At 41.4% G+C, this 25,345-nt stretch overlaps 17 protein-coding genes and 1 non-coding gene across 18 annotated transcripts; 12 read left to right on the top strand and 6 right to left on the bottom strand.

The window, feature by feature from the left end:
- Positions 1 to 74: 74 nt before the first annotated feature.
- BIG1 (Big1p) lies at positions 75 to 1,122 on the top strand (the record flags this gene model as incomplete). Its single annotated transcript, XM_018130672.1, has 2 exons — positions 75 to 169; positions 237 to 1,122. 2 exons carry the CDS (start codon positions 75 to 77, stop codon positions 1,120 to 1,122), a joined length of 981 nt encoding a protein of 326 aa, XP_017986161.1.
- A 155-nt stretch (positions 1,123 to 1,277) lies between these two features.
- On the top strand, positions 1,278 to 2,108 carry PEP12 (SNAP receptor PEP12; the record flags this gene model as incomplete). Its single annotated transcript, XM_018130671.1, has 1 exon — positions 1,278 to 2,108. The coding sequence occupies one exon, from the start codon at positions 1,278 to 1,280 to the stop codon at positions 2,106 to 2,108; it is 831 nt and encodes a 276-aa protein (XP_017986160.1).
- Positions 2,109 to 2,146: 38 nt separating this feature from the next.
- Positions 2,147 to 3,166, bottom strand: CIA1 (iron-sulfur cluster assembly protein CIA1; the record flags this gene model as incomplete). Its single annotated transcript, XM_018130670.1, has 1 exon — positions 2,147 to 3,166. The coding sequence occupies one exon, from the start codon at positions 3,164 to 3,166 to the stop codon at positions 2,147 to 2,149; it is 1,020 nt and encodes a 339-aa protein (XP_017986159.1).
- A 175-nt stretch (positions 3,167 to 3,341) lies between these two features.
- On the top strand, positions 3,342 to 4,379 carry CYC2 (oxidoreductase; the record flags this gene model as incomplete). Its single annotated transcript, XM_018130669.1, has 1 exon — positions 3,342 to 4,379. The coding sequence occupies one exon, from the start codon at positions 3,342 to 3,344 to the stop codon at positions 4,377 to 4,379; it is 1,038 nt and encodes a 345-aa protein (XP_017986158.1).
- Positions 4,380 to 4,526: 147 nt separating this feature from the next.
- On the top strand, positions 4,527 to 5,642 carry MSW1 (tryptophan--tRNA ligase MSW1; the record flags this gene model as incomplete). Its single annotated transcript, XM_018130668.1, has 1 exon — positions 4,527 to 5,642. The coding sequence occupies one exon, from the start codon at positions 4,527 to 4,529 to the stop codon at positions 5,640 to 5,642; it is 1,116 nt and encodes a 371-aa protein (XP_017986157.1).
- Positions 5,643 to 5,714: 72 nt separating this feature from the next.
- HIR2 (Hir2p) lies at positions 5,715 to 8,270 on the bottom strand (the record flags this gene model as incomplete). Its single annotated transcript, XM_018130667.1, has 1 exon — positions 5,715 to 8,270. One exon carries the CDS (start codon positions 8,268 to 8,270, stop codon positions 5,715 to 5,717), a length of 2,556 nt encoding a protein of 851 aa, XP_017986156.1.
- A 206-nt stretch (positions 8,271 to 8,476) lies between these two features.
- Positions 8,477 to 9,247, top strand: CKB2 (casein kinase 2 regulatory subunit CKB2; the record flags this gene model as incomplete). Its single annotated transcript, XM_018130666.1, has 1 exon — positions 8,477 to 9,247. One exon carries the CDS (start codon positions 8,477 to 8,479, stop codon positions 9,245 to 9,247), a length of 771 nt encoding a protein of 256 aa, XP_017986155.1.
- A 363-nt stretch (positions 9,248 to 9,610) lies between these two features.
- Positions 9,611 to 12,514, top strand: CCC2 (Cu(2+)-transporting P-type ATPase CCC2; the record flags this gene model as incomplete). The annotated part of the gene is made up of 1 exon (XM_018130665.1): positions 9,611 to 12,514. The coding sequence occupies one exon, from the start codon at positions 9,611 to 9,613 to the stop codon at positions 12,512 to 12,514; it is 2,904 nt and encodes a 967-aa protein (XP_017986154.1).
- A 373-nt stretch (positions 12,515 to 12,887) lies between these two features.
- Positions 12,888 to 15,758, top strand: AW171_hschr2971 (WD40 repeat domain-containing protein; the record flags this gene model as incomplete). Its single annotated transcript, XM_018130664.1, has 1 exon — positions 12,888 to 15,758. The coding sequence occupies one exon, from the start codon at positions 12,888 to 12,890 to the stop codon at positions 15,756 to 15,758; it is 2,871 nt and encodes a 956-aa protein (XP_017986153.1).
- A 197-nt stretch (positions 15,759 to 15,955) lies between these two features.
- Positions 15,956 to 16,801, top strand: GLO4 (hydroxyacylglutathione hydrolase GLO4; the record flags this gene model as incomplete). The annotated part of the gene is made up of 1 exon (XM_018130663.1): positions 15,956 to 16,801. The coding sequence occupies one exon, from the start codon at positions 15,956 to 15,958 to the stop codon at positions 16,799 to 16,801; it is 846 nt and encodes a 281-aa protein (XP_017986152.1).
- Positions 16,802 to 17,282: 481 nt separating this feature from the next.
- CUE5 (ubiquitin-binding protein CUE5) lies at positions 17,283 to 18,437 on the top strand (the record flags this gene model as incomplete). Its single annotated transcript, XM_018130662.1, has 1 exon — positions 17,283 to 18,437. One exon carries the CDS (start codon positions 17,283 to 17,285, stop codon positions 18,435 to 18,437), a length of 1,155 nt encoding a protein of 384 aa, XP_017986151.1.
- A 55-nt stretch (positions 18,438 to 18,492) lies between these two features.
- AW171_hschr2968 lies at positions 18,493 to 18,548 on the bottom strand. Its single transcript, XR_001930079.1, has one exon. It is a non-coding gene; the product is annotated as an HBRSNR62 (small nuclear RNA).
- A 541-nt stretch (positions 18,549 to 19,089) lies between these two features.
- WHI2 (Whi2p) lies at positions 19,090 to 20,454 on the top strand (the record flags this gene model as incomplete). Its single annotated transcript, XM_018130661.1, has 1 exon — positions 19,090 to 20,454. The coding sequence occupies one exon, from the start codon at positions 19,090 to 19,092 to the stop codon at positions 20,452 to 20,454; it is 1,365 nt and encodes a 454-aa protein (XP_017986150.1).
- A 350-nt stretch (positions 20,455 to 20,804) lies between these two features.
- Positions 20,805 to 21,119, top strand: AW171_hschr2966 (HBR252Cp; the record flags this gene model as incomplete). Its single annotated transcript, XM_018130660.1, has 1 exon — positions 20,805 to 21,119. The coding sequence occupies one exon, from the start codon at positions 20,805 to 20,807 to the stop codon at positions 21,117 to 21,119; it is 315 nt and encodes a 104-aa protein (XP_017986149.1).
- A 257-nt stretch (positions 21,120 to 21,376) lies between these two features.
- Positions 21,377 to 21,556, top strand: TOM6 (Tom6p; the record flags this gene model as incomplete). Its single annotated transcript, XM_018130659.1, has 1 exon — positions 21,377 to 21,556. The coding sequence occupies one exon, from the start codon at positions 21,377 to 21,379 to the stop codon at positions 21,554 to 21,556; it is 180 nt and encodes a 59-aa protein (XP_017986148.1).
- Positions 21,557 to 21,858: 302 nt separating this feature from the next.
- Positions 21,859 to 22,110, bottom strand: PMP3 (Pmp3p; the record flags this gene model as incomplete). The annotated part of the gene is made up of 2 exons (XM_018130658.1): positions 21,859 to 21,992; positions 22,077 to 22,110. 2 exons carry the CDS (start codon positions 22,108 to 22,110, stop codon positions 21,859 to 21,861), a joined length of 168 nt encoding a protein of 55 aa, XP_017986147.1.
- A 366-nt stretch (positions 22,111 to 22,476) lies between these two features.
- Positions 22,477 to 23,971, bottom strand: DBP5 (ATP-dependent RNA helicase DBP5; the record flags this gene model as incomplete). The annotated part of the gene is made up of 2 exons (XM_018130657.1): positions 22,477 to 23,906; positions 23,965 to 23,971. 2 exons carry the CDS (start codon positions 23,969 to 23,971, stop codon positions 22,477 to 22,479), a joined length of 1,437 nt encoding a protein of 478 aa, XP_017986146.1.
- Positions 23,972 to 24,237: 266 nt separating this feature from the next.
- STD1 (Std1p) lies at positions 24,238 to 25,296 on the bottom strand (the record flags this gene model as incomplete). The annotated part of the gene is made up of 1 exon (XM_018130656.1): positions 24,238 to 25,296. One exon carries the CDS (start codon positions 25,294 to 25,296, stop codon positions 24,238 to 24,240), a length of 1,059 nt encoding a protein of 352 aa, XP_017986145.1.
- Positions 25,297 to 25,345: the final 49 nt, after the last annotated feature.

The following is a 25,345-nucleotide window of genomic DNA, read 5'->3' as shown; positions in this document are numbered from 1 at the left end:
AAAAATTCATACTTAAATAACTTATCCCCTAACACAGCGAAAAAATACCATAACGGCGGATTATTGTCTTGAAAATGTACCTATTGGTGATATCTTTGCTTGCAGCCTTTGTTATAGCCAATGATCAGACATTACCAACTGTTCCAGCTATACTTTATTCTCATAACCTGTATGTTATCCACTACAGACAGACATAACAGCGTAAAAACAATAGTACTAACAAAACAAAAACTCAGGGCGCCAGGCGTGTTTGTGTACCAGGAGGAATCTGATCCAAAAGCGATCTTATCAGAGTCCGAACTTCATGATATAGCTATAAGGTTGGTATCCAAATGCAACTCCGACGCTTACATTTTCGTTAATCAGCCCGGCTTGACCGCAATGGATTTCATTGAGCATAAAGATGCATGGAATAATCTTAGAGGGTATTTAAAGAGGAGCTCGACAGCTCTGAAGTTTGAACATGTGGCTCCTCTATCTCAGGACTTTTACCAACGCTTAATTGCCCAGGTTAAGAGCATATGCGATGTGAAAATTCAAATTACAATCAATGACGAGGAATTGAATTCCTTCTCGCCGTATTTGGACACCGAGAAGAGAATTATTGTGCTGGATCTCCCAGAGCTTACCCCAAGCTTTGACGATGTTGATGCCCGGTTTGACGAACTAGAGCTGAACGACAGAATGTTACGCACAATTTTGGGCCGGCTCCCTTCTCCAAGTCAAACAGTTATCTACACCGCACTAGGCCCTCAAAATAGAATTGGGAAGGACATTGGTGACCAGGAGATTTTTCCAGATGTCTTTCATGGCTCATACAGCGACCCCGAGCTTGATTTAGAGCGCCGTAATACTGATCGTTATTTCCCTGAGCATCGGCCAAAGTTTGATCCAATTGATGACAGCTACTTATCGATATTTGACCAAAAGTTTAGAGAACAGAATAGCACCCTTATTAGTCTGATTGTCCTGGCTGTAAGTTTCTTCATAACCTGGCAGCTATTTAATCAGTTCTTGGCTCCTACGGCTGTTAAATCGCAGGATGACAAAGGCAAATCTTCTACCGAAGAGGATACTACCAAGAAACCCAAAGTCCAAGTAAAAGATACCAAGGAGGACTAGTTAATTCCCGTAGAATATCACTATATAAGCATTTCTTTGAGTTATCTTGTTCCGGGGCACCTTAGCTATAAAAATTCGGCATGATTACATATTTTAGTCTACCTTCTTTAGCACCGGTTCATCCCCACAAGAATCTGCCATCAGCAACCAAAGCTATGTCACTATTCAATAATGAGGCAGAAGAGCCTCAAAGGTACAGCGATAATCCCGAATTTGAGGAATGGAGTACTCAAATTGCTACTAACTTGTTCCAAATGAATGCTCAATTAGGCACTCTTCAGCAGTTCATTAAGGGGCTTGAGACCAATTACAAAAATGGGAAATCAACGACACAGGTGGTTAATAACATTAATACTAAAGCTGTTAATATTATCGATAAGCTTTCCGAAACTTCAAAGGTCCTAAACGGCTTGGTCCGTAAAGTGCATGATGTTGATGTGGGTGATTTGAAGCGCGAACAGGTAATATCAAGGGAAAAGCTATCGAGGGACGTCAAATACTCGGTTCAAGAGTTCCAGAAATACCAGGTGCAGTTCAAGACTATAACTAAGAAGATTAATGAAGATGCAAAGAACGTATTGGAACAGCAAAAACATCAACTTGAAGAGGATGAGAACACCGATACGCGTCAAGGCAGCAATACTGCATTGCTGAACAGCGTGGTTATAGAGCGGGAACCAATAAATAACGAAGAGTTTGCTTATCAACAGAACTTAATTAGGATACGAGATGAGGAGATTGCCAACATTGAGCGTGGGATAAGTGAGTTAAACGATGTGTTTCAGGATTTGGGGACTATTGTACGGCAACAAGGTGCAATGGTGGATAATATCGAAGCGAATATCTATTCAACACTTAGTGATACGCGTCAAGGACGTAATGAACTTGATAGAGCACTACGAAATCAAAGAAGCTCCGGTCGATTGTGCTTGTATGTATTATTATTTTTCCTTGCGTTCCACATTCTAGTGGTATTGGTAATTTAAATTAGTTAGATATTATATTACAGCGATATGTAGTAACGTTAATCGGTGGCATTTAAAGAGACTTCGTTGTTCTTCTCGTCTAATTTCCATATTTTAACACAACCGTCGTCTCCACCGGTGATCAGAAGTAGTTCAGTTCCAACTGTTGCCCACTTCACGACATTGACTTCGAATACAGTATGACATAGTTGACGTTGAGCTAGAATAATCCATTCCCCACGAGACACCTCTTTATAAATAACTAAGTTTCCATCACAGCCGCTGCTTGCAATCAAACCAGTCGAACTCCAGCAGACACTGTATACGGGCTTGGTATGAGCAGCTGGTAAAACAGCTTCCTGTTCCCATTCTTGTTCATACGATGAAGGATCGTCATTTATACATCTCCAGATACGAACTGTACCGTCATCACTACCGCTGCATAACCTGAGGTCAGTTTCGACAGACTCAAAAGAAGATGACCAGACTGTTCCCTGATGACCTGTCAAAACAGCTGCACATTCCCAATCCTCATCCACTTCTTTCCAAATACGCACAGTATCATCATAGGAACTGGAAGCGATCAGATGGCGTGTTGGATGCCATACAATATTCTTAACGTCTTGTGAGTGTTCTTGTAAGACGCTTATACATTCATAGTCTTCACCAATTTCGTCGGTTTCCCATATCCAAATACTCTTATCTCTCGAGCATGTTGCAAGGTAGTACCCATCAGAAGACCACGCGACAGCTTTTACCTCATTTTCGTGGCCTTCGATAATAGCTAGAAGGTCTGTTTCTGGGTTTATAGCATCATTATCACCCATTCCCCATATAGAAATCGTCGAATCGAAAGATCCAGCAGCAAGAATTTTTGAATGTGGCCTCCATGCCACCGATCGTACTGCCTTCTTATGAGCAGTCCTATCTAGTTCTTCCACCAATTCATAGTTATGCAAACTAACCAACTTGATATCACGACTTGCTGATCCAGTTGCTAAAAGCCCATTGCTAACATCTAGCGACCAACACCTGTCTCTATGAAGTTTCAATGACTTAACTAAACAAATTTCAGACATATAAATACCACCTGATGATTTCTTTAGCTTCAGTTAGCTATTTCTGTTAATATTGCTTTATCTTGTAGTAAGTATAGAAGTATAATGGTGAAATATTTTCCCCAGGTTACTATACAAGATATGAGCTATAAAAGAGTGACTAACTCGCCCACCATATTAAAAGACAAGTTTATATATGAATCGAATAGCTTTTCTAGGGCATAGAGCTAGGTCCAGGGCTTTTCAGCGGTACCTTATAAGTGGTTCTTTGCTCCTAGGTGCAAGTAGCATCGGTGCATACTATTACTTTGCTACTTTACATCATGTTGAACTATCACAAGACTACTTTACGAAGTATAGAATATCATACCGGGAGGATATCAGCGATGAACATTATATGTTGGAATTGACTCCTGAAAGAGCTCAAAAGGTGAATATTTGGACATCGATGGGGTCTCACAAATTATGGTCGGTGGAAATTAAACAACCAGAAATAATGGTTGTAAGAAGATACACTCCTTTGCCGTTAGAGGCTGTTGAAGAAACTGGATCTATAGAGGCACTGAAAGATGGTCATAACGGTAGCGGGAAGCTATTTTTCTATATCAAGCAGTATGACAAAGGAGAAGTTGCTAAATGGTTACGTCGGCTACCAAAAAATCATGTGGTCGAGGTACGAGGCCCTTACATTGAATACGAGTTTCCAAAGCTAGATGATGAGGTTAAGAGAAATAGATCTTTTCTTTGGGGGGAGACAGATTCTAAGCCCGAAGTTTTCAAGTACCAGCCTTTTGATATTGCCATGTTCCTTGCAGGGACAGGAATTGTCACGGCCTTCCAGCTCTTGTTAAGTGAGGATCCATTTAAGGGTAAGATTAGTGTGTACTATTCATGCAAGTGCTTGGAAGAGCTTGGTCCGTTAAACAGGTTCTTGAACCTTTGTACAGAGAACAATCGGTTACAAATGCAGGCCTTTGAGTCGGCAAAAGGCACTAGCCTAAGGAGTAAGTTTCCACTTCTGTTGAATGAGGTTCCAAGTCCATTCCAATACCAAGGAACTATACCATTCTGCAAAATTTATCCAGGCATTAAACCAGTTTTGTCACTAGTGTGTGGTCCCGATAGCTATATAACGTCGATTGCAGGTGTGAAATACGACTTATCACAGGGTCCAATCGGGGGGCTACTTTCAAGAAAAGGTTGGGATAATTCCAACGTTTATAAGCTGTCATAGATTATATATTTGCATGTATTGGACCGTTGTGACTTTAACATACGGAACCTTTTTACAATATGAAAAAACGATTTAACTGAAAACCTACCATCTCGATAGAACAAAATAGTGGTATGCACAAAGATATCATCCACTCGGCCATATAGTATGATATTAGCCAACAATAGATCAATTCTATACTCTATAAAATGGTTTTCAACAGTGAAGACTGTCGGTATTAATGATGTTAGTGGGTTACCCAGTGGTAGTACGGTATTTAGCATGATCCAACCAAGTGGTAAGTTTCATCTAGGTAACTACTTGGGGGCTATTAGTTCATGGAAAGCTTTGAATGATGCAAAGGATAATGGCGGAACTTTACTATTCGGTACCGCTGATTTGCATGCGATTACAACTCCTAAACCCAGCGCATCGACATTTCGCCAAATGAGAAAGGAAGCCATTGCAAGCATTCTCTCGATAGGGATCGATCCTAAGAAGGCGATCGTGTTCCATCAGTCACAAGTCCCTCAGCATACAGAGCTGCATTGGTACCTATCTACAATAACCTCAATGGGTTACCTGAATAGAATGACACAGTGGAAATCAAAGGCCAACGTTAACGCTAATAATCGCAGTGAGGTAGGTAACGTTAAATTGGGTTTATATTCATACCCAGTTTTACAGGCTGCTGATATTTTGCTGTATAAGGCAACTCATGTCCCAGTAGGAGAGGATCAAAGCCAACACTTGGAGTTAACAAGAGAGTTGGCAGAAGCCTTTAACAAGTTGTATAAAGCCCATTATTTCCCGTTACCAGTTACGATGATGACTCCTACTAAAAAGGTTCTGAATCTTCTCAATCCAGATAAAAAGATGTCCAAAAGTGATATAAACCAAAATTCCGTTATATACATAAATGATGAACCTGATGTCATTCAACGTAAAATTAGAAAGGCGGTCACTGATTCCATAAGTTCAGAATTCAAATATGATCCAGTGAATAGACCTGGTGTTTCAAATTTGATAAATATAGTGTCAGGAATTCAAAAAAAGTCAATTGCGGATGTGGAATCTGATATATCTAGCTTCACTAGTCATAAAGACCTGAAGGACTACGTCACGGAGATAATAGTTGAAGAGTTCAGAGGTCCAAGAAGGGAGTTCTCTAGGTATATTAACGATCCAATGTATCTGGAAGAAGTTGAGGCATCGGGAGCCAAGCGTGCCATCGAAATTGCTGATAAAAACCTGCAAAGCATCAAGAAGTATATGGGCTTTTAACCGTAAATAGAGGTTGTATATACAACCAAAATGAATCTTTAACGAATCCTATTTTAAAATGTAAATTTTCTATTATAAAGTCTCGTCGAGCATTTCTAAGGCAGAAGCAAAACTTGTAGTAACTCTTTGGACCTGTCTGATATCTGCACAGGCTACAAGTATTTGCTTCAACAAGTCCTCTCTATTTTGTCCGGCAATTTTCTCGTCCTTGTAATTACCATCATTATATAACCAACTCAAAACGTCATTTAACCTGTTTTTAAATCCCATCTCAGCCAATCGAATGCAGTAAACGACCAGTAACTTTTTGAACTCAACTGTCTCGTCTAATTTCAATGATACAAGGATCCTGTTCTCTAGATGGGATAAAGTTACAATATCTTCCAGATTTTCAAAGCCTTCCTTCATTAAAATAGTTTTAGCAAACCGTTGTAAGTTTCTAATGCGGCCCTTTCTAGACATTTCGTCATTAGTCTTTGATTCTAGGTAATTCACTATACTTTGCTTATCGCGTTTAACCTCATTAATTAAATGCTCTGCATCTGCATTCCAATATTTGTTCTTCTTATCATCCTTGTCTCCATTTACAGAGATATGTGTTGCAATTTGACTTGTATTCGTAAAATCCCAGTACTGAGATCCATATGCCCACCAGGAATCATTAACAAGCATCCAGGTTTCCATGTCTGGGTCAAATAAATATCCATCGCCATTGCTCAATGTAACCAAGGGAATACCGTTTCGCGTCACGGTGCACATGGTTAGGTTTTCTGCTCGTGTTAGCACATCATCCGAGTACTTCAACATTGGATTTAACAATGGGTATACAGTATTCATGGGAAACTTCAATTTTGCCTTCGCTATGTTCCAGCAATATAACTGGCCCATACTGGTAACACACAACAAGTAATCACCGCACGACTCTAGAAAGCTGATCGGAACTCCCATCACCATTGGAGCTAGTAGCTTTCTACCAGTATTGGAATAAACATGCACAGTACCGTCCTCAGTGCAGCATGACAAAAATGAATCTCCTGCGGTACATAATGTGACAAATTTTGGAATGAAATCTTGGAATAGCGTAGAATCTTTATCTTTATCCTTTAAAATAACTGTAAGTGACGATGGTTTTTGTTCGTTCCCAGTACCATTATTTATATCCATAACCAAATTCTCATTGTGCATGCTATTATATTGAAAGTTTAACCGAACTTTTGGAGTAGCTAAACGGAGTTTAGAAAATGAGATATTTGGCATTAATAAATTTGTATCTAAAAAGTCCATGGGCTCCAAATCTTTTTTTTGCTTCTTTGCTGCATTCTTGTTGGCTTGCATCTCGTCCTTCGGTTTGCGCTTCAGATCTTTTGGAACCGAATATGAAGGCGCGTTAAACTCTACCGAAGTGCTTTTAATGACCGTAGGGGCTATTTTAGCTTTACTAGCTTTTACCACAGCAGGCCCGTTGTTAGATGAGGTATCAATCTTTTTATCCTTAACTACCTTAATATTAGCTTTACTTGGAGGATTGACTGGGGCAGGAAGTGGCTCCAGGCGTGGAATGTCTTTCCTCATCTTCAGCACTTCCTCGACATCCAAGACTTTTCCTATCTCAATGTTTTGAAAGGCAAAGATAAACAAGTAGCCATCATTTGTGATGGCAAACAACCCTGTACCATCGTTCGACCACTGAAGGTCATTAATAAACGTGGTGGTCAGTTTCGCGGCGTTCAGCAGCGGCTTCGTGCGCTTCGTATTCCAAACAGTAACATTTCCAGCATCATTACCAGCAGAAGCTATCATGTTATATCTTGTAGAAGGCTTATTTTTATTCTCTTTTTCGTATATTCGTGGTGAAAACTTCAATATCTTACATTTTCCAACATACCCCACCAAAGATGACTGAACGCTGAAGTCTGAAAGACGGTCAAGCATCTGCGCAGAGGGCGTGGTATTCTTAATTGAGTTCACAACAGGCAGCATGTCGCCCTGTGGTGACATAGTGATGTTGTAGCTCAACGGGTTCGTTTGCACATGCTGGTTCAGCTGGCGGTGCACAGCCGTAGAGCCCTGCGCATCGTACTGATAGATAGAAACAAGGCGGTTCTGCGACACCAGCGTCACAAGTTCTCCAATAGGGTCCACAATAATCGTTACAGGCTTCACACCCAGACTTATCGTCCCTACTTTTTCCCAGCTCGCAACACTGTAGAGCCATACTTCGTTAATCTTGCTTACCCCAATAAACAGAATGCCATTCACTTCGTCAAATTTCAGGTCTGTTATGCATTCGTCCTCAGAAAACGTCTTAAACACAGAGAAAGTTGTTTTCTCGCCCAACTCTCTCCATCCATCAACATCTGATCTCCATATAGTACGATCACCCGCAACAACCAACCGACCACCCCCCTCAACAATATATCTAGGTAAATCGTCAGAAACACTCAATTCAATTTCAAACTCACTGCTGAGGCTCTTAACAGGTCTTTTACCCTGGGCAGTCTCTTGAAGTGCATTACAATCCCAAACGGAGATGCGGTTTCTGCCAACCAAAACCAAATTCGCTCCACATATACAACTAGCGGACAATAGCCCATCGTGAAGGGGTTTAGGATACTTCAATAGCTTCATTTGGATCAAATAACAACCGTCCTAGCCTTATTGAATGACTTTTAAACCTCATATAAAGCCTCTACGTGTATCTTTTTATGTTTGTTATTTGAAGCTGAACGAAAATTTCATCGGAAAGAAAAGGGCAAGTAAAAACCTTTCTTTGACGAATATCTCACCGAATGGGACCTACTCTCGTGAAGATTTAAAGGTAGTCGCTGACAATAATGTCACAAAGAAGTGCTGAGGATGCTACTACTGAAGCAGTGGATGTAGAAATGGTGGACTTCGTTGAATCGAACTCTACAGGCTCCAGTGACTACGTAGAGTTGTGGATAGATTTATTTCTTGGAATGAAGGGCCATGAATACTTCTGTGACATAGACACAGAGTATATCACTGATAGATTCAACTTGATTAATTTACAGAAAACTGTTAGCAAGTTTACTCAGGTGATACAATACATGGTGGACGAACTAGATGAAGCATTAGTGGAAGCGATGCCCAGAACAAAACTAAACCAGCTAGAGTCAGATGCAAGGAAGCTTTACGGCCTAATTCATGCAAGGTATATTATAACAGCCAAGGGACTGCAAAAAATGCTGCAGAAATACAGAGATGCGGATTTTGGAAGGTGTCCTCGAGTCCACTGCAATTTCCAGCCCTTACTACCTGTGGGCTTACATGATGTTCCGGGCATAGACTGTGTAAAATTATACTGTCCATCATGTGAGGACTTGTACATTCCGAAATCTTCAAGACACAGTGGAATCGACGGCGCCTACTTTGGCACAAGTTTTCCAGGAATGTTTCTCCAAGCTTTTCCAGAGGTTGTTCCTAAACACCCTACAAAACGGTATGTTCCTAAAGTATTTGGCTTTGAACTACATAAGCAGGCTCAGCTAGCTCGCTGGCAAGAATTACAACGGTTAAAGCTTGAAAAAGAGCTAGTTGAGAGTGGCATCGATTTATCCAAGAGTGGTGGTTATAAGAAATAACGAACTAAAGAAAGACACCTTTATACGGGGCTATCTTATGTACTATACAAGTATACATATCTAGGGATCTTATTCCGCTTTTAGACTATGTAATTACCATCGAGGTCTCTGCCTGACGGAGAATAATGTAACTTTCCAATATACATTAAGTTCTTTACATAAGAGAACTACAAATTTTGACTACAAATTATCGGAACGAGACTGCACCTCTTTTTATTAATACAATAAGAAAACATCAGTAAGTTTCGTTAGTATATAGGTTGCTACTAGCAGTCTTTTCTATCTCTTGCAACTTGCTTTTTAGCAAATTGGGACTTTAGTTGTTGATATATTGAAGTAATAGGTTGTACAAGGTTGACTAATATGCTATTCTCCGCGCTTTTATTAATAAGAGAGGAAATCGAGCAGGAAAAAGTTCAGGGTATATACAGTAAGCTGTTAAAGATGAATGGTTTAGTTGATGTTAAGGTTTACAAGAGCACTAGGGAGGTAATGGTTACTTTTGATGACAGTGTGTTGACTTTAGAGGGTGTTTTAGATACAGTAAACAAGGACGGCGTTAACGTGGAAGTTGTGGATACAGGTGGCAGGAGCGACACAGCAACGGCGGTGGTTTCCGAGGAGGGGTCTATTGGGCAGGATATTGATCGTGCACGTGGTAGTTTGGAATCGGATAGAGAGACTGATGATCTGCGCCAGACAAACCCTGTGGGGAAGAACAGTGGGTCTGGCGGAGCCCTAGGCCCCGAAAGCGAAGTAACTGGAGCACAAGGGGCTACAGCTGTGCCTGAAACAGGGGTAAAGCCTTTGGAGGATTTGGGCGAGGTCAGCCTTCAGATTCGCGGAATGACTTGTGGGGCGTGCTCTTCTTCCATTGAGTCCGTTGTAGGCACGTTGGCGGGTGTTTCGCAGGTAGAGGTTTCGCTAGTGACAGAGGTCGGCAAAATACGGTTTGATAAGTCCATGGTGGGCGTAAGGACAATTATAGAGACGATAGAGGATTGCGGGTTTGATGCTACCGTGCTACAGAAACTGGACAAGGAAGCACAACTTGAGCAGCTTGCAAAGACCCAGGAGCTATATAGGTGGAAACACAATGCGACGTACTCGTGCTGCATAGCTGGAACTGTGTGTGTGCTTTACCTCCTTTTGCCATTGTTTGTACCTTCGGTAGTAGGTAAATTTCCTTACAAGGAGACAGCAATATCTGGGCTGTTTTACCGCGACATAGTTGGTCTAGTGTTGGCTACGTACTTGCATGCCACAGTTGGGAGATATTTCTACACATCTTTCGTTAATTCGATAAAGCACTACTCGGGGACCATGGATACGCTAATATTTATTTCCACTACCACAGCGTATGTTTTTTCACTTTTCACCATGGCCAGAAATGTTGCGATGCGCACACCAAAGATGCCAATGGTGCTATTTGATACATCGGTTATGCTATTTGCCTTCATTTCCGTAGGGAAGCTGATGGAGAGCAAGGCCAAGTCATTTACGTTAAGCTCGTTGTCGAACATGGTTTCACTGTTACCCACTTCGTGTACAATTATTGAGGAATCAGGAAACCGCAGGGAGATTCCAGTAGAGTTACTCCAGGTTAATGACACTATAGAGCTTTTGCCTGACACCATTGTACCAGCAGATGGGATTGTTATTGAGGGAGAGAGCGAAGTCAACGAATCTCTAGTGACGGGTGAGTCAATGTTCGTTCTGAAAGACGTCGGGTCGACAGTCATTTGTGGATCAATTAATGGACCAGGGCAGCTCATTTATAAAGCGACGAATGTTGGTGAAGATACAAGGCTTGCTAGCATTATAACGGCAATGAAAGAGGCGCAACTAATTAAACCTCCTATTCAAAAGTATGCTGATTTTATGGCAGCTAAGTTTGTTCCTGTAATATTAACATTGTCTTTGATCACGTTTTTGACTTGGCTATACGCATGCTATGTTTTAAACTGGACTCCGAGTGTTTTCAAAAGTTCCAATGGCCCGTTCTATACTTGCATGCAATTTGCTATCTCTGTCATCGTGGTCGCCTGTCCATGTGCACTTGGCCTGGCGGCTCCAACCGCAATAGTTGTTGGAACTGGCGTTGGTGCAGAAAATGGTATTATCTTCAAGGGAGGGGGAGATGCTATCGAAAAAGTGAATGGAATAAATGCGTTTTTGTTTGATAAAACCGGCACTTTAACCACAGGGATTATGGCAGTTACGAAGTTTCATCCATTTATTCCAATAGAGAATATCACTGTCACTCATTGGAGACTAATCAACTTGACAGAGCGCATAAGCCAGCACCCAATAGCCAATGCTCTGGTGCAGTACTCTGACCAATACTTACAAGAAGACACAGAACCTGAAGTAAAAGTTATAAACCAAAAAGTTATTATGGGTAATGGTGTGCAGTGCACAATTACTCTTGAAGGCCAAGAATACGACGTCGTAGTAGGAAATAGGCGTATTATGCCGGTAAAAATCGATTACCCAACTTCTGAGACAGAATCCTTTGTTAGTATCAATAACGAAGTATTGGGGGTTTTTGAATTTTCTGCATCAATCAACGAAGATGCTTATGAACTAATTAACTACTTACTTGTACAAGGATATTATATTGGAATGCTGACGGGTGACAATCACGAAGCAGCCGTGAAGGTCTCATGCAAGCTAGGAATACCTGCTAACAACATCTACAGCGAACTCCAGCCCGAAGACAAGTGCGCTATTGTTTCTGAGTTAAGAAACACGCACGGATACAAAATTGCATTAGTTGGGGATGGTATTAATGACTCAGCTGCCCTGGTCGCAAGTGACTTGGGTGTATCATTATCCAGTGGAAGTCAGTTGGCCATGGAAGCTTCTGACATTGTTCTTTTAAAAGATGTAGATACCGGCATTTTACAACTAAGAAAGTTAGTATACGCTCTTGACATTGCTGCCAAAACGTATCAACGCCTCAGACTAAACATTTTCTGGGCAATGTTCTACAATTCGTTCATGGTCCCTATAAGCATGGGTATTCTCGCTCCTTGGGGTATATATCTGCCCCCAATGGCTGCTGCTGCTGGTATGGCTCTAAGCTCCGTCAGCGTTGTTACCTGTTCGCTGTTGTTGAAAAGATGGAAAGCTCCTGATCTATCTCAACCTTCAAGAGGTAAAGTGACACTAAGAACAAGGATAAAAGATTGGTGGCAAGATTTCAGGTCGCCACCAACTTTAACCACCGAATTAGAGATGCAAGAACGCTTCATCCGCCAGTAATTCACCAAATATTATCCTACTTTTTTATGTTTAAAAAAGTCTAATATGCCGCATATCTAATTAATTCGGTATAAAAGTTCACCACTAATAGTATAGATTATATTCTACTGCATACAAAATAAACTTACCTGAGATATATCTTAAAATAGCCACCAATCCTGACTAATTGACTTAAGTTTATGGCTCATTAGAAAGTTCCACTTTTTTTTTATTTTTAATTTTTTGTATTTGATGAGTCGCATTCAGACTTCGACATTGACATAATTAAGGACAAACTAAGATCCCTTGACATTGTACCATAGCGCTTAGCTTAGTAAGGCCCTTACTGAACAATAAGTGGTAATAATATCATAAGAACCGTCAAATCATAGCAATGAAAGAAAAAACCCAAGTATCATTTGAGAATTTGAATATAGAAAAGATATTCGGTATTTCTTCAAATTCCAAATCTTGTTTTTGTAACATTGGTTCAAAAATTGCGTACGTTGCTAGTGGAGGAGTTGTAGTATCGGATATTGAAGTTAGTTCGTCGCTGGAAAACTCGTGCAATTCATTAAGAAGTTTTGACTCACAGTCCAGGCAGGGTGAGGATTTATATGATTCCGAAACCTCGCCTATTACCGTATGTTCACAAAGGTTCTTTTGTGCATACTCAAAAGCACAACTACAGGATCTTACGCACTCGCCTGTATATGTGGCGAAGGATGCATTTGGAATGTGTAAGCATGATCAGTCGATATTAATTAAAGGCGCTAATTGGAGTGATAACGATGACAACGAGTCGATGATTTATACATGCTCATCGGACCTTATGCCTGCAAGACTAGGTACCTCGAAGCTAAAAAATAGGATCAAGACCATATCGTGCCTTAGCATTTCATGTGACGGCCGGTATATGATTGTGGGCGAAGTTGGACATAAACCTCGGATACTTGTGTATTCTTTAGCGCCTGACTCAAATGATTTCCCGGTGTTCGCAATTCAGCAGCACTCGTATGGAGTGGCCAATTTAAAGTTTCATCCTACTGATGCCCGTATTTTTATGAGTTTGGGGCTTATTAATGATGGGTTCATTCATGTGTGGAAGTTGTCAAGTAATGGTGTAACGTTGATCGCCACCAATAGAAATATATCATCCGTAAAGGACGTTCTATGGTACAATTCCAAGATTTTAACATACGGCATTAGACATCTAAAGGATTGGAAGCTAGAAAACCATGTCACAAGTGGATGCAGCAGTAAAAGCGCTGCGCAAAGACCTAGGAACACTATAAAAGGTAAAAATGTTGTATTGGGAGAGTTTCTAAATACCACATTTATTGATGCAACTGAAGTGGATGAACATCGGACTATATTACTTACAGACAAAAACATTTTAGTATTGTACGAGAATGGAGGGATTTCTAATGCCCAGAATATAGAAGAAAGTGGGGTCACTGGCCAAGCGACTGGCATACTAGCCGACCCGGAAAACGATACCATGTGGATTATTAGTGATGGCAAGCTCCATTACACTACTTTGGAGCAATTCTTAACTTCTCAAGAGAAGGTGAGGCTGAATGAGCGTATTCAGCAGCCATCAGAATTTGAGAAGCCAACACTAACGCCACTTTCGAACACTTTACAAATAGATAGTAAAGGAGCGTATCCATCAGGAGTTACAGGAGACTCTTTAAATGGCTTAATAACCCTCTCTAAATTTGATTCGGCATATCTTCTGTATGTTACAAACGATGGATGTATGGGATTTTACCATGTGGCCACTAAGCGATGCTATCCCATAGTATATCCTGTTTTAAACAACATTGCAGGTTACAAAAGGACCAGCACAAGCGAGCTTTTACTTTGGTCAAAAGAAGGAAGGTTTAAGAAGGTAGATGAAGAAACTCTCCAAATTACAGATTTGGCGTTCCCTATTTTACCCCAAATTCCAGTGCCAGAACCTCTAATGAATGAGGTTAGCGCCGCAGATGTGTTTGTAAACCGAAAAGGTACCAGATCTCTTGCCGCCGGGACCAAAGCTGGTGATTTGTATATCTTTGAGTTTGGCGACAGCATTAAGAAAGCTCTTGACATAAGGGCCCATTCATCAAAAGTTAATGACATAGTTTACTTACGGCTTGAAAAAGATGAGACAATTGATATATTAGTTAGTATTAGTCGTGATAGGACTGTCCAAGTGTTTGTACAGTCCGCCGCTGGATGGGAATTACAGGAGACACTAGCTGACAACAAGGGTAATGTTATTAAGCTGGCAATTGATGGAAATATTTTGTATATTGCATCTGCAGATAGGTCAGTTACGAAATACAGATTTGATTACGTTGATTCAGAGCTTCAGATTGCGAAAGACAAAATTCTATCTATCAAATCAGCTCCTATCAATATGCATTTATTTGACGATAAATTAATAATATCTACCAACGATAAACAATTGTTAGTTTACGACAAAGCATTGGATAAAGGGAGATGTATTAAATTACACACCGATAATGACGAACCCATCACCGTCGATAACTTGTATCTTAATACAACCAATTCAAAACAAGAAGAGCTTTTGTGCTCTTCATCCGCAGACAAAGTCCTAAGATGTTACAACTTTGCTACTGGAAAATTAATGAAACAATATTTCGGTCATTCGGAACCAATCTTAGGTCTAGTAACATTAAATGATGAGAGACTATTATCAGTATCCTCCAATGGATGCATTTTTTTATGGACGTCACAAGCTCGCGACAATGGTAACGATTGCGCAACTACCCAGCCAACGTCCACTGCAACATGCAGACACATAAGCGAACCGTTAGACGAAAGATCGGTTTCAAGAAAGATTAAGAAAACTGAAATGGCTAGAAGCCCCTCAGTTAAACTCGTCGGAAGCTCGGTTTCTCCTATAAAACTAAGTCCGTCAAGCACAGTCTCATCGCCTGGTTCACCACGCCTTTCCAAAGCGACTACAAATCAAAAAAGTGCTGTTACACCTGTTAAGCAATTTGCCAGGAGCATAACATACAAGTGTACTGACAATTCGGAGTTGAGCTACAATACATTACTGACTCAATTGAAAAGATTTCGAGCTAGAATTGTCTCAACGCCAGCTGAAGACAATCAAAATGCTGAATATCAATCAATAGTTCAAGAGATAAAAATAATTTTCTCGATAATTGAACCTCAAAACAAGTTGTTAGAAAAATACAGCGAGTCATTGATTAGCCTCATAGAGGAGAAGTTCCAGAGGCTATAATATAGTCTCGTATAGCCATTACTTAACTTTATTCATCACACGGTCCCACCCTTACACCACATACAAATAGGAAACCTCTTATTTAATTATTTGCATTGCTAACGACTATATAAACTCTTGACCTCATTTGACAAGTAAATAGGTTCAAATTCCCTTTTATTCTTTTATTCCACACTTCACTCGCTAAATTCAAATTTATGCTTAGGCAAATCAGAAGGATGCATATCAAAGCCATTAAAATGAGGTGGTTAACTGGCGGAGTTAACTACAGTTACTTGGTGTCTACTGAAAAGAAAGATAAATCATGGCTAATCGACCCCGCTGAAGCTATGGAAGTCTTGGAGGACCTTAATAGTAGTGAGAAAAAATCTATAACAGCGATTGTCAATACACATCACCACTTCGACCATTCTGGTGGAAATGTTGCAATGGTAGCTGCCTTAAAACTACTGGGAGTTAAGCCAATCGTTATTTCAGGCTCACACTTGTCTCCTATTTGTAACGAAATACCCGAACATTTAAAGACTTACCAGTTAGGGGATTCAATTGAGGTCCTCTGTATCAGAACGCCATGCCACACACAGGACTCTGTATGTTATTATCTGTGGGACAAAGATACAGATGAACGAGCAATCTTTACAGGGGATACACTTTTTAATGCAGGCTGCGGGCGCTTTTTCGAGGGTACAGGGGAAGAAATGGACGAGGCCCTCAATAACAGACTTCTCAGTCATGTTGGTCTAGACAATCTTGCGAAGACTAAAGTTTATCCTGGTCATGAATATACTAAGGGCAACGTAGAATTCATCCGTAAGGAGATTTATAAATCAAAGGGCGACAGCAAAGCATTTGATGAACTGGAGAAGTTCATATCTTCGCATGAGGTCACTACTGGTCACTTTAGTCTGCAGGATGAGAAAAACTACAATCCATTCATGAGACTAGACGACCCAATTGTTAGACAGCAGGTCGGTGATCGCACCAATTCTTGGCCCGCAAGCAAAGTTATGGATACGCTTAGACGCATGAAGAATAACTCTTAGCACGTGATGTTCCGTCAAAGTCCGTACCTACATATGATGCTATAAAACAAGATATAAAGGTATAGAGGCGCTTAGAAGCCGAGTAAAATACATAATGACAATACTGTAGATAAATATTATTCAAAGTTTACATTAGTTACATGGTCTCCAGACATGCTGCATCCAGGCATCCGAAATAAGGTTTAAAAGATACACACCGGTTGTTAGACCTCGCCTTCCATCGGTACCAAGGCTCATCAAAGGAGGTTATCATAAGATTCCAGCCCATAGAAAAGGGTTCAGAGGCCTTCAGAAGGAACTATATCATGAAACTAATGAAATATAACCGCCCAATAGTTATATACTTCAAACATGTTGTTACCCGGACTGAATTACATGAAACATTTCAGAGTAAATAAAAGGGTTATATATCCATGGAGCTACTCCGTGCTGTAACTACAATATAGGCTAGCGAACTGAACGGTACTGAAATCGATATCCTATGGATCAAACAGATAAGGAAAAGGCGGACCCTACAGAGGTCGTTTCTGATGAGAAAACAGAGAAGCAATTTGCCAAAGGATCAGGCAAATCACCGGAAGATGACAATGAGCAGGGTAAGGGAAGCTCTCCCTTGAAGTCTGCTGAAGCTGCGAACGAGGAAAACTCTTCGATAAATACCGAAGCTAAGCGTAAGACTAGTGATACTTCAAGGACAGAAGAAGGAGATGGAAGCATTAGAGGAAGTGGCGATGAGACGAGGAAACAAGAAAACCCGATTTTGGCAGAGCTAAAGGAGGCATTTCCAAATATCGAGGAGAGGTACATCAAGGCAGTAATAATTGCGTCCCAGGGTGTTTTACCTTCTGCTTTTAATGCTTTGCTATATTTATCTGACCCATCATTTGAAAATGAGGCCGAGTTGCCTAGCCAACCGGTTCTTGTACCTTCTGCCAAGCAGCAGAATCTACAACAGTTACAGCAAGATGAACTATTAGCTCGCAAATTGCGTGAGCGCTTCAACAGGGAGACGTCGCTTCAAGGCGAGCGCCCATCGCGACACCACAGGGACTCCCGCAGATCGCAGAATCGCCCCAAGCATCGCGGCACCACTGCCTCCGACGACGATGACAGTCCTGACGAGTTCATCGAGACCATAAACCGCGGTATCCAAGAAACCTCGAAGAAAGTTACCCAATGGTGGGATGGTCTAAAGAAAAATTGGGCCGAGGAGAAGGAACGCTTGGAGCGCAGCCACCACCAGACCTCTCGTTCCCAGCGCGACACCCGTCAGCGCTTCAACTCATTCGGCGAAATGATCGACGACGAGGTCATTAGAAACGACAGTCCTCGCGATGCCTCTCGAGACCGTGTTATGATCCAAGATAACTTCGACGACGATGAAGACGAAAACAACGCCCCTCGCAAGCTACCTCCAAGACCTAGGCAGGCCCAGCGCCCTGTTTCGAAGGGCGATACTGACGACGAAAAGCCAAGCTCTCAAACACGCCTGTGGCAGCCGCTCCCTCCTGCGCCAGCTAGCGCCAAGCCCATCAAAATTAGCGCTAAGGGAGACACCGGCCGTGCATCTTCCAAGGGCAAGAAGGGCGACCCCGATCAAGATGAGTTTCTAATCAACAGCGATGACGAACTATAGAGTTATTTTACTAAGCAAATAGCAACTTTCTTATCAGTAGATTGTGTAGTATGTTATCTTCAATGAGTTTTCAGATAATGTAGATAAGGTTAAACTAAACAATTCATCATTTAGAAAGTTCACGGCTGAGCCAACCTTCTCAGCCAACGTGATCCTTCACGTCGCCAAAGAACGTCTCTCTACCCGAGTCACAAATACCAAGGTCAGGTCGGCGGTTAATTAATTACAAAACAAAATTTTCGGGCTTTTTATAGTTCATGGATTCGTACATAATGACACTCGGTTTTGTGTATAGGGCTGAGGGGCCGTTGGAAGAGACAGTACAGCCCTCAAACCGTGGTCTTCGCGCGGCCACTAAAAAAGGCATACTAAACAGCCCAACAGTAACTCAACTAGCCAGCAACTTCGCACACGTCCATTTAGCGTTTTTTTGTTCTAGTCTGTTCGTTACCCGACCTATTTCCTCAAAAAATTTTCACCAGAAATTTTGGCTGAGTCTTTCTGTTCTGACCACATCGAAAAACCATTACTAAATCGATATTATATTTAATACCATCAAATATACAATCAGTAACATAACTGAGAATACAAGAAGAGTTCAAAAAAAAATTTACCAACTGGTACACATTAAAATATAAATATAATAATTGCAATGAATGAACCTGAAAGCATCATCTCTCAGGTGTCACCTGAGCAGCAGATAGGTGGTCCGCAATTGATAAATGATTATAAAGAACAAGAGTACTATAGTGATAATACCTTAATCCACTTGAATATCCAAGGTAGGCATTATTATATAACAAGAGATCAGTTGATGTCTTTACCAGAGTCATTATTGTTATGTTTATTCCCTAGTGGTGTATTCATGGACCGTGAGGGACAGGTCATCACAAACTTGACACCTGAGGACGAAGTATACATAGCGAATTTCCCTCCCGATTGCTTTGAATCTATTATGCGGACATACTCTATTGCTGAGAAGGACTTGCAAAGTTTCCCGGTAAATGAGCTTTTTGATCGGAGGCCGCCACAACAGGCTGGTAACAGTAAAACGTTTTATGGATTCAATACTACACAAAATCAGCAACCTTCAGAATCTGATATTCTTCATGAGAAGCCAGCGATTATTGTGTTAAGGGAGGATTTGGACTATTACTGTGTACCCACTTTGTCGCTTTCGATCGAAGGTACGTCTCCCGAGGAGAAAGACATTTTATTGGAACAGCTAATGACACTGGTTAAGAACGCTGCAGGCAGCCACTTGTGTCAACAAACATCTGTCTTCCAGGGGCTTTATTCATCCAATAGAATGAAATCCCGATTATCTGGGAAGCCGCAAGATGCCAATGCGTCTCAACAGCTAGGGCCTGCTGAGCAGCACCTAATGGACATGTTATGTTCTAGTGGCTTCAAGAACGACTCTAACTGGGGGAATCGCACACAAGAACCAGGCAAGACTGTGATCAGCTCGCTTTCGCTATGTCGTTTGATGAACGAGACCGTCCAGGAGTTTAGAGACAAGGTTGAAGAAGCAAAGCGCCGTTATGAACAGGAGCAGCTGCACAGACGTAGCACGGAAGCGGAGCCTCCCTCGCCAGAGTTGGTCTCTGCATCAGACCAAAACGCTACGGTGTCGGTTCCTAACGTGTCTGGCAGCAGCTCAGACAGTAAACGCAAGTCTAGGTTATCAACATTCGCAGAAAATGTCCGATCCCGCTCTGCCTCGCGTACTCGGTCTAATTCACGACAAAAGCATCCAAGAGAACCCACACTCTACGAATTGGTTGAAAAGCCCGAGATTAATACCAAGTTGCTTTTGTTCTGGAAGAAACCAGCGAGAAAGTGCTGGTGGGGCATGGAATCTATTAATGTAAACGTCCAACTTAACGGCCACATAGATCCAGTTAGTTCAAAGCTTGTACTATCCAAACATGACCCCTTGACTGTAATTTCAGTCCCTGTTAACTTGCATATCCGGAGGGTTTGGGCTTTGGAATTGTCAATTGTGGGCATGTGACTAGGCACTTGAATTTCCTGATGCATTTAGTTACATAGCACTTCCTCATATAGAAAGTATACAGCAGCGAACTTAGTAGGTAAAAGAACTCCCACGTAATATTAAAACCGTCCCGCTTCTTACGACGGATTTAGGCTGATTAATTGTAATTCATTAACTCCGTATCTAAACGCCTGGTGGTACCTTCACGTGATTAGATAGCGTTTAATATATTATCGCTTTGGCCCGATGTTCAGGAATTACTGTACCCTTACATCGCACAAAATTATATATAAAATACTGCCTTGCCAAGGTGCAGCAAAAATTCTCCTCAATTGTAAGACGAGAAGCTGCAACCAAATTCGCGTAAAATGTTGGAATACGAGCTGCAGAACGCTGTGAATCAGGCTCTCAGTATAGTGGTGTCATTCTTAAAGAACTTCTGTCGGTTATTGGCGTGGCTGATAATATCTCCGATACTGATACTATTCGCCTATGATGTCGTTTTATATATGATAATGATTACCGCGCCAACAGCTAAACGGCTAACATTGAGACATTGGAAAAGAGCTACTCCAGCAGAGGTTATGAAGAAGCCTCGTACTAGAGGCTCACGCAGGGCGTTGGTATACACAGGAGCACATATCGTAACAAGTGATATTTCTCATATTAACCAAAGATCCTAGCAGGCGTGGATCTAAGGTTAATCAACGCACGTATAGATATATAAGTGCTATACTGGTAGGCTAGTCTGCCACTCTTCGGTTTATACATATAGAGTTCTAATCAAATTATGAGAGGAAGCATTTCGAATACTTATAGGGATAGTCATCTTTGACGGCTATTCTCAAAACAAATTTTCCAATATATAAAAAATTTACAGCACGCAGGTGCACATAGCTACTAGAAGGAATAAGTTCAAAAACTTCGAAACTAACAAGCGATGAATGGTTTGTATGGTTTGCCAGGGGATGGCTCTGGAATCCCAAAGGAAAAACAATCGAGACTACAGCAATTCAAGGAATCTCCAGCATACCCAGTTTTGCTAAACCTAACGCTATTTGGTCTAGGTGTCGCCTTTATCCAATCCCCACTCATCGAGATGTTAGCCCCCCAACTATAGGTAAGCATTGCAGCTTGAAGCTACGGATCCATTTTCTGTTTTAACTTGTATATATAAATATATATATGTATTGTGAATAAATTATAACCAACAAAAATACGTTATTAGTGTATTATCGATAATAAGAGAATTATATAAGAAGCCGGGAAAGCCTGTTGATTCCTCATCAACAACACTCTCAATACTTAACAGTTGTTACATTTTTCGGAACACCAGAATAGTGGTATTAATCTCTTTGCGACTCTTCTCTAGCCCCGTAGCACTTGCTGCTAAATTACCTAATTCGCCACGCAAGGCCGCCCTTAGTCGAACAATACACAGTAGAAGGCATATAGCATACCTGGGAAGAAAAAAAAGATTGTTAACACAATGTCAATAATACATTCAATACCCCAACCACGGGCTAGGAAGACAGCCAATGGTGGCAAGAAAATTGCTGTTTGGTGTTAGTACCTTGGTTTTTTAACGAACGCTTGTACTGAGGATTACGTCAATCCCAAACCCTATGATGTATACGTACCAATAATGAAATTGATGATCTTTGAGGAGTTCATAACGTCTTATTTAGTTCAATTAAGTGAATTCGACTGCTGAAACTTTCTTAAGCGGATGCGGATGTCAAGTAGTCAATTGTTGCAGATTGCAAAGTCTTATATGTTTTGTTTTATCATTTGTGCCTATATAGCAATCGAACTGAAGAAGCAGACTATTTGTAATATGTAAATAAGGGGGAAGCAAAAAACAGGGATAAAATATCTCCATTTTGAACTAGAGGGAATTGAAGCATACGTCAGCTATCCCTTGTCTCCTGAGAAACCAAGCCTCCGCGTACATCAGTTCTTGAATTGACTTGCTTAAATGAGGATTGTTTCATTCATGCGACAATAGTACTTACTTAAAAATATATTTTTACATGTAGTTTATTTTAATACCTTCTTAACAATCTTTTCCATCTCGTCCATGTCACCTGTAGGTACGTTGGTGATTTGGATATCCCCGAAGTACTTTTGGATGGCGGCTAATGTATCGAATGACTTTCTGTCGTGAATGAATGAGATTGCAACACCTTTTCTGCCGAATCTACCGGTTCTTCCAATTCTATGAACGTAGGTAGATGGGTCTGGCTGACCATTAGCTGTCGTTGGCAAGTCGTAGTTCACTACCATTGAGACGGATGGGATATCTATCCCACGAGCTAGAACGTTGGTTGTAATCAGGACTTTAGAGCGGCCTTCACGGAAGTCGTCAATTAACTTGTCTCTGTCTGTACTTTGTAAGTCACCGTGGAGGATTGATACCTGGTGGCCCTCTTTCTTTAGTTCTGCGTAAAGCATGTTTGCAGTTTGCTTTGTCTGCACAAATATGATAGAAGAACCTATTGTTAGAACACCATATAGATCACAGAGAATCTGGAACTTGTGGCGTTCGTCATTACAGTCCATAAATAGCTGCTTGATGGCGTGGACATTGACTTCGTTCTTCTGCAACTCTAAGGAGTTAGCCTCTGGAACAACTCTTCTTGCATAGCTGCGTACCGCATCGTCAAAAGTGGCGGAAAATAACACCAATTGGCAATCCTTGGGCATGAACTTCTTCACCCTGATACACTGGTCGCCTAGACCTTGTTTATCAAGCATATTATCAGCCTCATCTAGCACAAATACACGAACTTGACCTAACTGAATCATTTTCCTGCGCATCAAGTCCAGCACTGTACCTGGCGTACCAACAATAATTTGTGCATTTATCGGTTTATTACGCTCATAAGAGTCAGGAACAATTAATTGTGATGTAACCTTTGTAAAAGTTCCCATTTCTTGAATAACCTCAAGTGTTTGACGTGCTAGCTCACGGGCTGGCGCTAAACAAACAGCCTGTGTAGCAGCTATGTTAGGATCCACTCGAGAAAGCATTGTCAGCGAAAAGGCTGCAGTCTTACCTGTCCCAGATTGAGATTGAGCAATCATATTACGAGGTGGGTTGCTCAGTAGAAGAGGCAAAGCATGTTCCTGGATCTTAGATGGTTTTTGAAATCTCATTGCATAAAGACCTTTCAAAAGTTCTTCAGACAAGCCTAGTTCTTCAAAAGTCTTAGCACTGTATAAAGGTGAATTTGGGTCGGCTTGAAGATCTGCTAGCTTCACTTTCACTTCGTACTCTGACCTGATTAGATTGGCGCCATCGGCAGTGTTATCAGATGGAGTGTTCTCAGTGTTTTTCTTAGCTGCATCAGAATCTGCTTTCTTTTCATTTTCAACAGGAGCATTGCCCGTTTTACTATTATCCTTAGTGATATCTAAACGGGAAAGAAGTTCTGTAGCATCTTGCTTCTTTTTTTCAGTATCGTTTCCTGCTTCGCATGTTAGTAAAATTTGCAACGAAAGATACAAATGGGTGAAGTTACATACCGCTCATTTCACGTTGTAGTTAATTTGAACTTTGAATCACTAGTAATCAAGAGTAGACGCTAGAGTTTAAGCAATATGTGCTAAACGCAATTAAAAGTAAACTCGCACGTAATGTGTGAGCTTCAGTCTAGTCCAACGTAGAAGAAAAAGAGAACATGAACTATGCCTCCGTTACAAATGATATCACCATATTGTTACCCTACATACAGCGTATATAAATACCAAATGGCAGCGGTATCATGACTACCAACTGTTTTGGAGCCATATAATGTTCTATGTTTGCCCATCAGGAACCCAGTCGAGGCCCAGGCGGCGGTATACCGCTGTCTGGCATTCCGACCATAACCTCGCATGTTCTGCGCGACTTAGACGGAATTTTGCACGCTCCGTTTGAGCTCGGCGAGCAAACGGACGAGGCTTTGTAGAGGGTGGTGGCATATCTGGCCTCTTTACAAACCGCTGCCGCAGCGCGCACCGTTTTTGTGAGTACGCATATTTAAAATCGTGCCGACATTGTGCCTCCACCGCAAGATTCAACAGATAGTTTTCCACTATATTGCGCCATTCGGGCTTAGATAGATGCATTATCGGCTCATTGGAGCCTGTCAGTTGTTGATGACGGCGACGCGCTGCGGAGACAATGTACCGGGCACTAGTGAGTTTGAATTCGAAATTTAGATTGGCTTCCAAGTATATATCGGATACAACAAGGGTAGCAACGATAACATCGTCCGGTGCGTCGAGAGGAAGCAGTACCAATCTGAATGGCGGGGTTCTGGCATCCTCATTATGTAGTACGCGAACTTTTGGCATAACCCCATTCCATTCCGGACGCATGGACTCGACTATCAGCAGAGAACGAATATCGTTCAGGTCCCAGTCAAGCAAAGCGCGTTTTGTGAATTTTGGGCGACCATTTGGGAAAAGTTCGTTATTCATAAACACTGTTGGGTCGTACATGTCGTCGTATCTGCGCGGGAGTGCGTCCTCAAGCCATATTACTGAATCAACCTCACTTTTTGATAACACAGAATCCTCAATAGTACTACGATCTGTAGTATCTGTACTTTCGGAGATATTTAAGAGGGCAGATGAAGTCTTCTCCGTATCTGAGAAGGAAACGAAGTCACACTGCGGTGCCAGCTGCAGCCTCTTTCGAAGTTCATCTCCCGGTCCCTTAGTAAAATCTAGTTGCGGCGTCACAAAAGGTATTTCAGGAGTACTAGATGATGGAGATTCCTTCTGTACATCGAATTCACCTTCAGTCACTTTCCCCCGCAATCTCGGTAAGACTCGTCCAAAGCCTAATGGCAATGGCGGCGATACAAACATAATTGTTGTTTGTTTTAAGGAAATCCAATAATATGAAATCCTAGTAGCT

Source organism: Eremothecium sinecaudum, chromosome II, assembly GCF_001548555.1.
Source record: "Eremothecium sinecaudum strain ATCC 58844 chromosome II, complete sequence".
In the NCBI taxonomy this organism is placed as follows: Eukaryota; Fungi; Ascomycota; class Saccharomycetes; order Saccharomycetales; family Saccharomycetaceae; genus Eremothecium; species Eremothecium sinecaudum.
This window is presented reverse-complemented; position numbering and strand designations above follow the sequence as displayed.